Source organism: Castor canadensis, chromosome 15 (genome assembly GCF_047511655.1).
Source record: "Castor canadensis chromosome 15, mCasCan1.hap1v2, whole genome shotgun sequence".
In the NCBI taxonomy this organism is placed as follows: Eukaryota; Metazoa; Chordata; class Mammalia; order Rodentia; family Castoridae; genus Castor; species Castor canadensis.
Genome location: NC_133400.1, coordinates 94,372,293 through 94,388,749, shown reverse-complemented (window position 1 = coordinate 94,388,749; position 16,457 = coordinate 94,372,293). Strand labels below are relative to the sequence as shown.

Sequence of the window (16,457 nt, the reverse complement as noted above, 5' to 3'; positions counted from 1 at the left end):
TTGACTTTTCTGGAAGTCACTTGTGACTTTTGGTGTTCTTATGTTAATGTCTAATGGTGTTTCTTTTTTAGGCCTCATTTTCTTTCATTTATGGGTCCTGATATTTTAAAGGTGACGTAACAAGAAAAGTTAACCCTGAATAAAAGCCCAGGGTACATTCTTAAAAAGCAAGAACATGAGTGCATAGAAGTTAGGAATTTGCTTCTATATTCTGAAAGGTGATGTTGGAAAGTAAGCCAAGAGCATACATTTGTAAATCATGTATATATATATGTCTTTGAACATGCAAGTAGTTGTAAGAAATCCTATGTGGTTGGAGGTATGGCCAGCCTAGAAAGCGTGAAGCCCTGAGTTCAAACCCCAGTACTGCAAAAATTAAAATACAATACAATAAAAAAAGAAAAAGTCCTTAACTAGCTTACATTGTCTCGGAAGACACAACAAGTACATGAAACAGAACATAGAGTGGAGTTCTGTTACTTAGTCTATGATGTCTTAAAGGGCTTGATTGGATGATTATAGATACTAACCTGACTTTGGAATCTACCTGAATGTGGATTGGGCTCTGGAACTTTTGGGTATGAAAATAGTGGTATCATGACTGCCTTTATCTTCCTTTTAGTACTGGTGGGCATCTTTCAGTCCTTGTGTAATGCAGAGGATGGCAAAGGATAGATTTGGAATCTTTGAGTTGATTTACCTTGAGTCATTTAATACCAGAATCTTAGCAGGATATGTTGGCCATGGCTTGATGAACTTGAGTAGTAAAAGTATTTTCCCATTGCAGTGTTTCACAGCCAGCTTTCCCCACACCCCATTCCTATAACAGCCAAATTTGATGGTGTGTGTGGAGGGAGGTGTGTTTGTTTTTCAGGTCAGGGGGCAGTTGCTTTGGTGGTTTTTGCCAGTAGTTTGCTTTTCTGTGGGGTCCGAAGCACACTGGGGCCATTTACCCACCTGTGAGCTCCTCAGGGTTATAAAGGATGGAGGGTTTTTCATGTCCTGTGCAATGGTGTCCCTTAAATGTCAATTGCCAGATGACCAGGCATAGAAAATGCTTGAATTCTTTTTTGGGTGGGTCTCTCTAAGGCAAGGCTATAGCCTGTTCTGAACTTTTAAATGTGTCATTTTACTCAGTGTGCCCTCCTCACCTAAGGGGAAACCCACGGGTACCTTCCTGGTGCCCGTCTGTTCCCTTCTTGGCCTCCTTCAGTGGGTGGTAGAATCAGGTACAGCTTGTGTTCAAAAACTGTTGTTCCTTAGCATACTGAAAACATCCATTTCTGTGTCAGTGGAGGTGAGTTACAGCTGTTTGCACAAACAGGTACATGTATATCTATGTATACATATGTACATGTATGTGTATATACTTGATATAAATATCATTCATCACCTCTGAGAGGCATTTTCGTACTATGGAGCTTGTCTCCATGCAGGGTGGGCTGTGACAGCTCTGGGTGCATGTGGTCCAGTGTTGCGTAAGTGGAGGAGTCCAGTTCAGGCAGCGTCTTTATTTCTCAAAGCCTTGGGCATGTCACTGCAGACTTAGGACTGGTGTGTGGGTCCTGCCTGGCACTCTGTGCTCTACATGGTGTCTCTTAGTGACTCATCTCTTGTTTATCAGTTAAAACAAGAGTGACTGTTCTGCTTTGCAGTTTATAGCTAAGTAAAAATCTGAAGTTCTTAATTTTCCTAACAAATTTCCTGTTTCCTGTATTATATTACCTTAAAAGCTGATACAAAATATATCTGAATTTTTTAGTATCTGAAAACTAAAGGAAACCTTCAAAATTCTTTTTATATGCAGAATTACACAATGGGTGCTCTGGAGACATTGGCCTCTTAATTGATAAGCACGTGACAGGTAGAGTCTTGGATCCAGAAAAGGAATGAAAAGTTAGATTATTAATACCAGATATTAAAATTTAAATACCATGCATTTCTCTCAGGTTCTTTAAAATTACTGATGCAATTATGAATATTCTAAATTCTACAGCTGACTATTATGATTTTTAATAAGAATGAATGACATTGAATGACCAGATTTCAAGAAAGCAAATAAGAGTCTTGACCCTTGATATTACAAGAATGGAGTTATTGTATAAATCTTATTAATTTAAACTTTTTTGTGATAATTTTATATCAAATTGTATTGAACTGAATATCATCTTTGTGCAGCTTATGAAGTAGGTTCTTACTATTACAGTTCAAAAATCTCAAGGATTTAGCCCAGTGACTAAATGTACTATTTTGATGTGCTTTGAAATCACTTTAGGAGTCTTGTCAGTGGGCCAGTGATCAATGTGGTTATTAACAGAAGCTTGTGTGTAACTTTAGCATGACTGTCAGCAGCACCTTTTTAGCCCTTCAGATGATATTGTGCACCCTAAAGCTGCATATGTATCTCATTAAAAAGGGGGTGAATATTGCCATCTTCTTTGTTAGAATGGAGACCTCACAGGCAGCAATTTTGTCCTCTTAACTGTTGCATGTTCTCTCTCACAGAGTGGGACCTGGCACAGGTCTGTAGTGTAGATGTATTGGAAATTTCTGACAAGAGAGGAGTAGAGAGCAGTGTAATCAAGTGTAATTCACGTTAGGTGAATTAATACCTTCGTTCCAGGAAACAGTTGAATTTCCAAACTGTTTTATAAAAAAGGGTCACCTGTGATACAAGTTTGACTTTTCTTTGATGGTGTTTTGTCTTAGAGTCCATTTTTTGTGGGGATTTAGCCATCAAGGACTATTTGAAAATGTGTTTGATTTGGACATTATTTTTCTCTTTCTCGGGCATCTGAGTTCTTAAAATACAGGCTGTGTGAGTTCTTTAAATTCTAAAAAGCACACATGATAGGAAAGGCAAAAAGAACCTCTGCTGTCCAAGATCCTAGCGTGTCTATGTATTCAGGTTGCTAAGGGTTAAGGCTTATTTTATCTGTTAGAAGTATGGTCTTATATAAATAGTTTAGAAAATGATAGTGAGGAGGGAATCTGGCAGCCTGATTACTTTGGACACCAAGAGTGCAGTAGCATCCTGTTCTGTCTGGCTTTAAGCATTGTTGTGTGCAGGTGCACCCTGGTTTTTTGTTGGCTCGTTGTACCATACTTTGGTTACTAACTCCAGACAATGCTTGGTTTGAAAGTCAGACCTATCAGATGATGTAGATGTTTTTATATTTGTACTTTTATATTATACATGCACTTTTATATTAATACTGGGGCGTACTTGAACAGTCAAAGTAATAAAGTCCCAATGGTATTTTCATAGGTGATCTTTTAGAATCCATCTTGTATACCTTGAACCCATAAAAGCTGGTGTGTTAAGGAAAGGGAGGCCCTGCACACTGTGTTTCTATTTAGGGAGCACTTGCTCTCTGTAAACTCACTGATTTTCAGATGTAAAAACATAATTTTGTAGGAATCTTTATTTTAAAAATAAGAAATGGAAACTATACTGAATTTTTGGTGTGGTGCCAGAAAAGCACACTGCATTAGCATTTCATGGTCCAGCATTTTCCACATCATATATTTTTTTTCTTAGCCGTGAAATTTCAGCAGATTGTTATGCAAAACGGTTTTGTGTCTCTGTGTGACTGGGAAGACAGCTGTTAGTCCTAATGAGGAGTGCTAGCATTACTGTATCTCCGTTGATTGAGACTCACGGAGGGAGCAGAATGTTCCAGATCAGGCAGTGGTGTGTGGTGAGAAGGTACCATACTGTCAGCTGGAAGTATATGCTCGGCTGCTCTCCACGACAAGATAAATGAGTTTTGCTGGAGTTTGGCAGAGTCGGAAGCTTTTCCAGTGAGTGGTTGTAGCTTACCAGCCTCCCTGTGGGACCCATAGTTTAAGGGTGCCTTTAAAACTACTGCTTCTTTGCCATTTTTTCCCTTTTGATGTTCTATAATACTTGTCAAGATTGTAGTTTATTAAAAACCTGATGTTTTCGAGTTTCATTAATATAGGGTTAGATGATCTTTTGTTGAGGTTCCCCCTCCCCCATTAATTTAGCAGAATGTTAGCTGAAATTTAACTTGGCCAAAACTGCCTGAAGACTATAGTCCCAAGAAAAGTCAGTGGGCATCTTTACCTTCTGCTTTTCAAAGACCTATCTGTAGTTGGAGCTCTTTAAGCCTTCTTGTAACATTTGCATTTAAGAAATAGCAACACATGATTTATACTCGGGTCTGTAAGCCAGTTATTTGTTTTTTAAAGAAAGAATTCGGATGGATTATTGGACTGATTTTACAATTACCCTCTCTGTCATTTCTCCCTTTATTGTATATTGCTATGTGCAAGATTTTATGTTTTATGCTCCTCTAGGTGTAGTGCTGTGGTTTCTAACCAGGGTGGTTTTGTTTATTGTCACATGTAGGGAGGGGACATTCAATAGTGTCTGATGAGCAGAAGCAGGGAGGCTGCTACTCTCTGCAGTGTCCAGGATGCCTCCAGCAGAGAACGATCCTACCCAGTGTCAGTTCCAGGTGGGGAATTAGAATGAGCAAATTCGTGCTGCAGATGCATGTGATGTGGCAGACAGTCTTTCAGAATGCAGATGTGCTGTTGAAGATGTCACCATGACATCATTCCTGATTGTGTGCTGGGGGCCTTAGTGTTAAGTCATAGTTTATTGTTAGGTCTTGTTGAAACTCCCTGATTCTTAGTAGTTATTCTGATGTTGTATTTTTAAAAATCTTTATCAAGGCAGCGGGGTTTAGACTTAATTAGAACTATACTTGTGTCCATTTAAATAAAGAGGGCTTTCATCAAAATGGGACACAGTGACTGGATAGTGCTCATCTCGTTAGGCATCTGAATAGAACATGAAGTTATATCTCACAGTATAGCTTTAGTGACAGGGACAACTGGCATTTAAATTGGAATTACTAAATTCCAAATAGTTAATAGGCATAAATTCAGGATGTAGAAACCAAGCTTTTGTCCATGAAATAAATGCTTTGTGAGGATAAGAGGACACTTTATTTCCTTGGTAGGTGGAAATTTACATGCTTGTCATCTTGGAGGGTGACTTCAGGAGCTTCAGTGAGTGCTGAGATGTGTTTTAAGCTCTTGTACAGTGTGAGCGACCCCAGGTTTTGTGGTCATGAGGAACAGTTGTAGAGGTGAGGCCTGTGTCTCTCTATATAGCTCCTGCCCTGATATCTTTCCATCTATTGACACTGGCCTGAAATCAGGTGATGTCTTTCTTGGTGGACCAGTCCTAGGGAGATAAGTTATTAACACATTGACTGAAATGGACACCTGGCACTACACTAGGCAGGAACCAGGTCCCTTAAAGACCCATTTAAAGAGATGAATAATAGAAATGGGAACTCAGCTGTATAAAATAAAGGCAATATCATGACCTTTAGGCTCCTCTGTGACAGGGAGGTAGATCATGTTTTAAAGGGTATGTACATAAGTAGACTATTTCAGTCCTAAGTTCACTGGAAAAGTAGATTTTTGTCATATTATTAAACTTTGTTAGTCAAAAGAGATGATTGATTTAGGCTTTTTTTTTTTTTTTTTCAAATGATAGTTTATTATTTCTTTTATGACTATCTCCTAACAGGCGATTGGCTACTTCTCTTTGACAGGAGGAAAGCTTGCATCACAAGTTAACAAACACAGTAGCCAATTCTGGGACAACCTCAGCTGGGAGGCACCAGTTTATTGTGATTGGATTTCTTCAAAGATGCACCTAGAGTGATAACATTACCACTTGTTTATATTTCTAATCTTAACTTTATTATTACTTAGAGCATACATAGTTATCACTGTATTGGACAGTGTATCTTCTACATTTCAAGGACAAAGTTAACCAACTAAATAACACAAAATAAAATTGTTCTTTATCTTTCTATTTTTATAGCACTTTCATTCTTTATTGTGTGATTCTTATGTCTCTGTCTTGCATTTCAGGTCCTCTTCTTCTGTTCTACAAACCCCCTACCCCCAAGTCATGTATTTCACATTGGAATTAAAAAAAATTAGTAATTATCTTCCCTTGATAAGTAGGCTCAAAGAGAGTGATTCTGATGTTTATTCTTCTCAAGCTTTTTGTTGTTTTAATTGTGGTCTAGGCTGGGTACACTAGTACATAGCTATAATTCCAGCACATGGGAGGCTAAGGCAGGAGGACCAAGAGTTTGAGGCCAGTCTGGGCTACATAGGAAATCCTGTCTCAAAAATTATGGCTAAGTATATACCACATGAAATTTGCCATTTTAATCATTTTTAAGTATACAGTTTAATGGCATTAAATAAATTCACATGGTTGTATAACCATCACCACTATCACCAGAAGTTTTCAATCATTGTAAGCAGAAGCTCTGGCCCCGTTAAGCTCCCCGTGCCCTCTCCCCCCAGATCTCGATGACCTCTGTTCTGATTTCTGTCCATATGCGTTTGTCTATCCATGGGCTTCATGTGAGAAGGTCCTTCAAGGCTTTAAAGTGTCACCCTCATGTGTCGTGTGTTAGGATTTCCCTTCCTTTTTGTGGCTGGATATTCCTCCATTATATACATATACCACATATTAAAAAAATCTGTCTTCTGATAGACATTTGGGTTGTTTCAGCTTTTTTGGCTCTTGTCAGTAATGCTGCTATGAATATTATTTCAGTACTTTTCAGTTATTTTAGGTATATACTCAGAAGTAGAAGTGCTGGATCATATGTTAATTCCATGTTTGTTTGATGAACTACTGTGCTGTTTTCCACAGTGGCTCACCATTTTACATCTCCCCCCAAATATACAAATATTCTCATTTTTCTAAATTCTTTTCAACACTTCCTATTTTAATCTTTTTTTGTCTTTGCTAACAGTCATTCTGAAGGGTATGTAGTGATCTTGTCATGTTTTGATTTGCATTTTCCTTGTGACTAGTTATGTTGAGCATCATTTCATGTGCTTACCTGTCATATGTATGTACGTTTTTAAAAAATGTATTGAACTCTTTTGCTGTATTTGAATTGTTTAGTTGTTAGTGTTTTCTTTAACTCCTGTGTTCTTAATTAATTTAATTAAGTTAAATTGAGATTGCACTTAGAATGTTATGGGAAAATTCATTGCCATAAGACACAAATACATAAAAATTTTGGCAGGTTCTGTCTACCTTACAGTTTTCTGGTAACTTATTTTTGCTCCATTGCTGGAGATAGTGGAGTAGAGTAGAAATAGGCTGCGTTTTTACTTTACTGAGAGAGAAATCAGGTGTTCATATTTAACATACTTATGGCGTGCACATCTCCACCCTTTCCACCCACCTTGCCATCTCTGGGAACAGGACTGTGTGTGCAGCTTGTAGTGTGGGAGCATAGTAGTCATATCTTGCATGCTTGCTTTTGAGATGTCTGACCCATACCCTTTACTTGTAGCACTGTGACCTCTGCCGTGTTCACTGTGGGAGATAACGTTGTTTCAGGCAGTGATGACCGCACAGTGAAAGTATGGGACTTAAAAAATATGAGATCCCCAATTGCAACCATTCGCACAGATTCTGCAATTAACAGGTAAGGGTTGATTGTAACATAATGCCTTATTTATATTGATTTGCTGTTTAATCAATACAGTCTTATGAAAAATGGCCTAGCCTTCTAGCAAAATATATTTTATTGATCCTCAAATGCAAGCTTAGTATTTGTAAGTACTTACAGTTTTCCAGCGTATAATCAGGATGGTGTAGTAAGGTAAGAATAAGAATGAACCTCTTATGGCCAGATGTTGTAGGACTTTTGTTTACTAACTAAGGGATTGATTTTGTGTTAGGATGGGTATGTGTCTGCTGTTGGGTAGTGTATGTCTGTGTTGTGCATTTTATGCATGGGGTCTGTATGTGTTCTCATAGTTACTTAATCTCTATTCTAATGCCATAGGCAGACAGAACCTGCTAGTCCAGCTTGCCTTGAAATGTGAATAGTATGGAATATCCTACTGCCCATTATCTATAACTTTTGCTGTTATTATTTTACATATGACCCATTTGTATTTCTTCTTCACAGAATCAATGTGTGTGTTGGCCAAAAAATCATAGCCCTCCCCCACGACAACCGACAAGTGCGATTGTTTGATATGTCAGGTGTGCGACTAGCACGACTTCCCCGGAGCAGTCGACAGGTAACATGAATTCCCAAAGCCCATTAGAGGAGAACTTGGGATCTCGTCTTAAATCACTGCTGTGTAGAAGAAATGTTATGAGAGCCACATTAAAATTACAATTTTCATTTTCTAATAACCACATTTAAAAAGGAGAGAAATCAATTTTAACATCTCCAAATTTATTTGTTTATCCAAATTTACCCACAGCAATATAATTTCAACATATAATCAGCATAAAACTATTAGAGATACTTTATATTCTTGTTTTCTCACTCAGTTTTCATTGGAAATACTTGATCTATTTTTAAAACTCACAAAATTTGAAGTTGAAAAGCAGAGTCATCATACTCAAGTTGTTCACTTTTCATGTTTAAAATAAGATCAAATGTTCCATTCTTCATTTTCACTAGCCAGGTTTGTTGAGCTCCTCAGCCTATATTCATGGCTGCCATGTTGGAAAGTACAGTATTAGATATTTTCCAATGAATTTATACAGAATAGAGACGCTGAGTTCAAGGAGTGCAAGGAATTGCTGTGCTCAGGCATGTGCGGTGTTAGTCACAGATGGACGGTACTCTTTGAGATGGGATCCCTACTTCTTCCACCAACCAGAGAAACCGCTTCTTCTGGCACATTGTTTTGATTATTACTTTTAAATTAGGGAATTGTTTCTTGCTAACTTCAGATGTGGTGAAAGGGAGTCAAGTCAGGTAGTGTTTCTGTGTGTGCTATTCAGACCACCCCACCATGGTCTCCTGCAATGCCTGATAAGAATTGAGACTCCGTGGCTCCAACTCAGTCCCACAGGGTCAGAATGTCTGATGGGAACACCTCCAAGCCTGCATTTATATAATTCCTTGGGTGATTCTGATGTTCTGTGAAGTTGGGGCCAGAGGCTTAGTGTGGATGATGTTGGTTAGTGACACTTTTCCATTGGTAGGTAATGGGTGGCTTTAATAAATACAAACTCTCTCATTTGTCAAGACAGTTTTAAGGTTTTTGTGTTTAATTGAGCCCCAGGATATAGTCACCCTCTTGTTTGTTTTCTTTTGATATTTTCTGGATGTCATTATGATTTCTGTGTGGCGAATCAGCAAATCCATTCTGTTAATCCATTCCTTGGGCCCTCTAGCTCACCTGTCTGTGTCTGCATGCCCACACACCTCAGAGGTGAGCATCAGTGGCACCTCGTCACCATTGCTCCCTTTGGGCTGCTGTTCTGTTATTTCCCATTGTTGATAACCACTCTCATATCATCATATAAAGCCTTAAAGGACAGTTCACGAGCCACAAGCCAGCTGTGCACTAGATGTGTACTTCAAACACTGCAGAGGAAGGATGGTTCTAGAGGTGGTTTGTAAAGTGAGGATTTGCTACCAACACAGCACCTTTCTCTTCAAGTGGCATGTGGTTTCTGAAGAGCAGCTATCTTTACTGCAAGGGTCTTTTAGCCATTCTCCTTTTGGATAGCTCTTTAGGTAACCATTCAAAGTTAATTATTGATGTTTTTATTCTTGGAATGCACAGTATAGGAAAATTTCTCATGAAATTAGAGTAACTAAAAAAAAAAAAATCTCCAAAACCCCTAGCAAAGTCATGATTTGTTTTTATATTTTGTTAACTGCTAAGTATTATGCATTTAAGTTGCATTTTCAACACAGTAGAAAATTCTCCTTCAGATGTGCCTGTTTGTGTTGTAAGATTGCTATGCAGCATGTAAAGTTTGCATTTATGAGACTTATGAGCATGTGTATGACTTTATTAGAGAATATTTTCCTCAAGAAAGAAAGAAGTTCTAAGTGGTTTTTGTGGTCCTAATTCTATGTAGAGAGTTTCATTTTAAATTATCTATAAATATTCAATGTTATTTGAATTGTAGAATTCTGTTGTACTTAGATTTGTTATATCTCAAAGTGATGAAATAGATTTTTAAGATTAATGAATAACATTTAGCTTTAGTTTGAATTTATAACCATTCAAAAATATATAAATATAGTTTTACTGTCACAGTTAGAAATCTCTGGTTTATATTGTTCTAATTGCTTGCAGCTGACCAGTTTTAAAAAAGAGAAAAACTAAACAAAATGTTTATGGGAACTCTTTTCTTTCTGTCAGTACTAGGGATTGAACTCAGGACCTTTTGCATGCTAGGCAAATTCTCTACTACTGAACTACATTCCCATCCCTTTTTATTTTATTTTGGGACAGGGTCTTGCTAAATTGAACAGGCTGGCCTCAAACTCACAATCTTCCTGCCTCAGCTTCCAAAGTACCTGGGATTACAGGTGTATACTACCACACATCGCTTATTGGAACTTTTAAGTAGTAGAATGAAATGGACTAGTAATTTAAAATTGGGGTTGACGTAGGCAATATTTCCCAAAACCATGTCTTAGGAAAGCATGCTTGGTGGACTGTTAGGGGAACTCCAGGGTAAAAATGCCCTAAAAAGTGAAGTTGTTTCAGGTTTGTAGGTGAGGAAATGTGATCTTACTCCCAGGGTGTTGCATAAGCCAGTGCATTCTGTGACATCCATAGATTGCCCCAGCGTGTTTGTCTGTGGATCCTTTTTCTTGCTGAATGAAGGAATGCTAGTAGCATACCAGGCATGGAAATCCCTAAGGCTCCCTGGTGTGAAACTGTTGACTCATCAATCCAGGAGGCACAGCTTTCAGCTCTTCTCCCTGTGTGGCTCTGGGGCACAGGGGATTTCCCTTTACCCAGTTGTCACAAACACCATTTCAGGGTTTCTGTAATGAACGCCTTGCATTTATCTTTAAATAGTTCATATCTGAAGGCACGGACTTAACTGTCAACTAACCAGTGAATGTCATTTCTGTTTTGTTGTATGTTGTTCCTTCCTTTTGTGCTTTGTAGAATAGTTTGAATAGCACTGGTGTTAGTTCTTCTCTAAAGTCTGGTAGAATTCAGCAGTGAGTCCATCAGGACCTGGGCTTTTCTTTGTTGGGAGGTTCTTTGTAACTATCTCAATCTCATTGTTTGTTACAGATCTGTGTAAGTTTTTAATGATCTCTTGGTTCAATTTTGACGAGTCATAAGTGTCAAGAAATTTATCTGTTTCTTTTTCATTTTCCAGTTTGTTGGAGTATAGGTTTTTAAAGTCTTCATGTATGATCTTCTGAATTTCATGGGTGTCTATTGTAATATCTACTTTTTTGTCTCTGATTTTATTAATTCAGGTCTTCTCCTTTCTTTTAATTAATTTGGCTAGAGGTTTGTCAATCTTGATTATTTTTTCAAAGAACCAGCTTTTTGTTTTAATTGATTTATGGTGTCATTTTCTTGGTCTGCAATTCTTTGATTTCTGCCCTAATTTTTATAGTCTCTTCCCATCTATTACTTTTTGGATTGGCTTGCTCTTCAGATAGATTCTTATGTTTTTTCCCTGGGCTGGCCTCTGACTGTGATCCACCTACTTATACCTCCATGTAGTTGGTATTGCAAGCACACACCACCATACCCAACTTACTGGTTGAGATAGGGGTCTTACTAAATTTTTGCTTAGGCTGCCTCATACCATGATCTTCCCTATCTCTGCCTCCTGTGTAGCTGATATAATAGGTGTGCACCACCCCAGTACTGGGGTTTGAATTCAGAGCTTCATACTTGCTAAACAAGTACTGTACCATTTGAGTTACATCTCCAGCCCTTGACTCATTTTCTTAAAGAAAAGAATCCTAAGCACTTTTGGTGTGTGTTCACTTCCTCAGGGCACTTTCTTCATGGCCTCACTAGCATCACTTCCTCAAGGACTGTTTCCATGTGTAGTATTTTTGGCTCACTTGGACTAATCTGTGTGTTAATTTTTTTCCTTTTATTTTCATCATTTGAGAGGTATAGTTATTAATTTGCTTTAAAAGTATCATTTCAGGAATAATGCACTAATTTTGGTTTGTCTGATTATTAATAGGGCCACAGAAGAATGGTGTGCTGTTCGGCATGGAGTGAAGACCACCCCATGTGCAACCTGTTCACGTGTGGGTTTGACAGGCAAGCCATTGGCTGGAACATCAACATTCCTGCATTGTTACAAGAGAAATAAGGTCACCACATTCCTCAGTTTTGTGGTTTGCCATGGACTTTGGATTCATGCAGGCTCTTTTGCACATTAATCTGCCATTTTGTGAGCGTTTGACCCTTGGAAGGGTACTTTGTATATGTTCTTTTCACATCGTGCCCAGCCTGCATGAAATGTACAGAAAGATGTGCGAACATATTTTTTATTTTTGTCTCGTGTGTATATATTGACATTCTCTGGTCAGTAGAAGTGAAGCTCACCCCCATTAGCACACAAAATGCTTGTGAGTTGTTGACATCTGACAGATGAGCAGTAGGGCATTACATTTGTGTGAGTTAATGTGAACCTGTGTACTTACTGTGAGGCACACATGGTCTGTTGCATTTTCTGGAATGATTATACATATCTACCTTGTACTGGGGAGGCTGCAGAGCTGCCATTGTGTTGGCTAACGAATGGCAGGAATGATCAAAGATTTCACGTTGACTTCTGTGTGATGTTTAGCATGTGCTAATGTGTAGTTCAATTTCAACTAATTTCTATTAGAGTTATGTAAAAATAACCTGGATTTTTGCAACATTTGCAGAGAGTTTCTTTTGAAAAGAACAAGTTTCTGCTCTTTTTATAGAAAATCATTTCAATCTCTTGAGGTCTCATACTAGCAAATTCTAAAATATGATTATTCAAATCTGATTTTAGATATTAAGCAAAATTTAAAGCACTTTAGTTTATAGCTGTGGTTATAAACAATTTTTAGAAGTTTCAAATGACTTATCCATTGAATGTGACTTGACCTTTATAGGAAGGCCCTGCTACCTGAAAACAGAATCTTATTTATTTTCTACATCTTGGGTTTGCATATTTCTAAATGCGTTCACTTCCTTGGTGGTATTTGAGAGCCAACAATGCAAATAAATGAGTACTACCTCAAAAATATTTGGAAAACTTCAGTCTCACTGTTGCCTAGCTGAAGCACTTTGGATTTATAGCTGGAATACTAAATTCAGTGTAGAAGGCAAGAAAGACAATCAAACCAAATGTGTGCTAAGGTAAAAGGTTCTTCATTTAGGCTAATAAGATGATAACCATGACAAATACTTCATAGGTAACAGGATGTTTTTGTCTTGAGTAGCTGGGATACCTCTCATTGCCAATCCTACTACTGCGTGAGTGAGCCTTTTATTCTTGCCTTCTTAGAAATTACTGTCCATCTGATATTTGTAAGTTAATAGTTCTTATTGAGTTACAGTTTTGATAAAGAGACATCTCAATTACTGCCCCTCATATTTTTAATCCTTTAGATGCAGCCATTGGAGGGTGATCACTTAGAGAGGCACAGGAAGGTAATATTAAACTTTCATTGTAGCCCCACCCCACTCTCAGTTCCCTAGGTTTTCCAGTTTTCTGGTGTTGTAGGAGGGCATCTGAGCCCGTAATAGCCCTTTGGTTGGGTGTAGTACTACAGTGCATGGGACGTTCTGGTGTCCTTTGCTGGAGCTTACCAAGAATGAGAAATGCCTCATTATTGGCACCTTTTACTTGGGTCTTAAGGAGCTGATCTTAGGAACTTCATACCTGACTCATCTGAATGATTTTGAAATGATTGACATGGCCAGGAAGCAGAGACCTGAGAATAACCGATAAGAACTTATGCAGAGTTGAGGTTGCCAACTGAGGGACATACCAGGAATGTTTTAGAATAATTCTGTTTCAAAAATTAGTTGTAGTTTTAAGCCTGACACCTTCTGATCACAGGTCTGACCACAATGTTTTTGAGAACTGAAGTCAGGCTGGTTATAATGGTTGGCTAGAATTTCAAGTTTCAGCTCCTATTGTCTGAGTGTATTTTGCTTGATGGAGTACTGTATCACGATATTTGCTATGGCCTAACTTTGTCTTACAGTGAGAGATGTTTGCCATATCCCCTTACGCCACTGCATATGCAAAGTTACGAACATAGAGGACTTCTAGTGATGAGCTGCACAAGCCATGTTCTTAGATTCCTGGTATTTGAGTTGAAAGTCTAGATATCTTAGAATGAATTGTTAAGAACGTTGAAAAATGTATCCACATAGCTAAATCAGACTTAAGAACAGAGCTCTGCCAGACAAAAAGAATTTTGAAGCTTTTAAAAATGGCCGTTGATGATGGCCATTTAGTTCTCTGCAGACTAGTGACTTTCACTGCCAGTAGTTGCTCACCTTCTCTTGCTAACTGAAGGGGGTCAGCCTCCCACACCAGAAACGAGGCTCCCCACTCATTTCTACGAGGGCGAAGACCCTAACGGTGCTCAAGCAGAGTTCTCAGGAGCAGGATGTGACTTACCGTAAACTGCTGTGTCACCTTCTAACGTGATCTCATCCCACTGCTGCTGTGGCCACAAGTGTTGTTATTTTCAAGAGGTTTATGATCGGGGATAGTGCGTGCACGTGTGTGTGCGTGTGTGTGTGGCTAAAATTAAGTCACCTTATCAGCCACATGTGACCTCATGTGAAATAGTGTTTAGAAGTAGGAACACTATTATGTGTTGAAGTGTCCAGAATTTCATTTAATAGTGGAAGGAAGGTGTGTGGTTACTAAAAAAAATGTGTGTTGATAGAAAATTTTAGGAGATTTGTTATTAGGCACAGCAACACTCTTTCTCAGCCACTGCACATCAATTTCTGTAGAGTCAAAAGTTCTGTACATATTTTGGAATCTGAAGCCTATGTAAGTCATTTGTTACTTAAATCTGTGAAAATAAGTCTCTTTGGAGGAGAAAGTATGCATTTATAAGTGTTCTGTGGAAGCAGTTATTTTTATTGTATTGATGTAATTGTTTTTAAGTGTTCCGTGTCTTCATTGCAATATGAAATTCATTAAAACATCCGTGTTCCATAATTACTCTTGTAATTATGTTATGAGAGTCTTCCTATTTTTACTTCTCTTCATGTTTTACTTTGTGAACCATTGTTAATGGTTATAGAAATACCACAATTGCCTAGAAATTGAACAAGTTATAATGCCTATTTGAAAAAAATAATTTTAGATTTGGAAATCCAATTGCCTTATATTCTCTAACCATCTCTTATGCCAAAATTGAATAATAATTGTGCCTGTTCGTCCCTATCACCACCCCACAATTTCTGAGAGAACTGACAATTGGAACTAATACAAGCTTTTGCTAAAGTATCTTAATACTCTTATTATAGCAAGCTTACTTGAAGATTAAAAAAAACAAACCTGTGGTTACACAAAGTCAGTGCCATTTTCTCTAAGAGAATGCAAATCGAGATGGGGTGACTACTTGTGCATGGTTATATTCTAATCTAATGAAGTGTATGGTTGTTAGAGAAACCCCAGAAGATGTTAAAGTTCTCCTGGATATCTCCTTGCTTGTTAGCAACTCCTTTCTCAGACCTGGAAGGCTCACTGCTTAAATTGTTACAGTGTTGTAATATTCAGACCTCACCAGAAATTTCTCTTCTGCCTGCTTACCTTATTACCTTACTCCTCAGAAAACATGTGATTATCTAAAGTTCATAATTGAATTTTTTTTTTTTTGTCTTTTCTTTTTTTGGTGCTGGGAATTGGACCCAGGGCCTTATGCATGCTAGGCAAGCGCTCTACCACTGAGCTACATCCCAGCCCTAAAGTTCTTAATTACGCCTCCAGCTAATTTAAAGGTTTATGTTATATTAGTGTAAAGAATTGAGAAGAAAAGACTTACATTGTTATGATTTAATCAAAAGCTGCTAAAATAGCTCTTTCCCTTACTATCCTTAGATTTGGGTTTTCTCCTAATGTAGAATTTTGTAGATTATTTGAAAAATTGGGAACATCTCAATCATGCAACAAGTATTATATAGTCCATATATAATATGGTGGGAAGAAGCTGAAAATGAACTCAGATAAAAGTTGTATAATTTAAAATTAATTTTATTAAAGTAGCTTTTGTTAAGCAGCTTTTGGTCAAAATGAAACCAGATTAAACAAATCTTTGGAGCTGTAAGTGGTCCACATGAAATATAGGGTAGAATTTTGGGGGGGACCTATATATGATTTGGGCTGCAATAGAGAATTGTGAGGGAACTCCTTTAGGTGATTTGGCCGAGTAGGCTTTTCTAAGGAGGTGACATTTAACTGAGTCCTAAAAGTTGACAAATGTGTCCAGGAAATTGCAGAAACAATTCCAGGTGAGGGAATGCCACACAGAAAGGTGCTGAGAAAGAGCTTGGGACACTGCTTGTGCTGGTGGACAATGAGCACAGTTTGACGTGGGGACCCCTCCCAGGGGAAGACTGGGGGTGAACAGGCACACACAGTGCCACTCAGAGGC

At 38.1% G+C, this 16,457-nt stretch overlaps 1 protein-coding gene across 2 annotated transcripts in view; it reads left to right on the top strand.

The window, feature by feature from the left end:
• Positions 1-15,019, top strand: part of Wdr37 (WD repeat domain 37) — a 63,924-nt gene extending 48,905 nt beyond the window's left edge. For both annotated transcript variants that reach the window (XM_074056756.1, XM_074056757.1), the window contains exons 12-14: positions 7,380-7,514; positions 8,004-8,118; positions 12,032-15,019. In XM_074056756.1, the coding sequence (XP_073912857.1) occupies positions 7,380-7,514; positions 8,004-8,118; positions 12,032-12,163 (382 nt within the window). In that variant the 3' untranslated portion in view covers positions 12,164-15,019. The remainder of the gene's footprint in view (positions 1-7,379; positions 7,515-8,003; positions 8,119-12,031) is intronic.
• Positions 15,020-16,457: the final 1,438 nt, after the last annotated feature.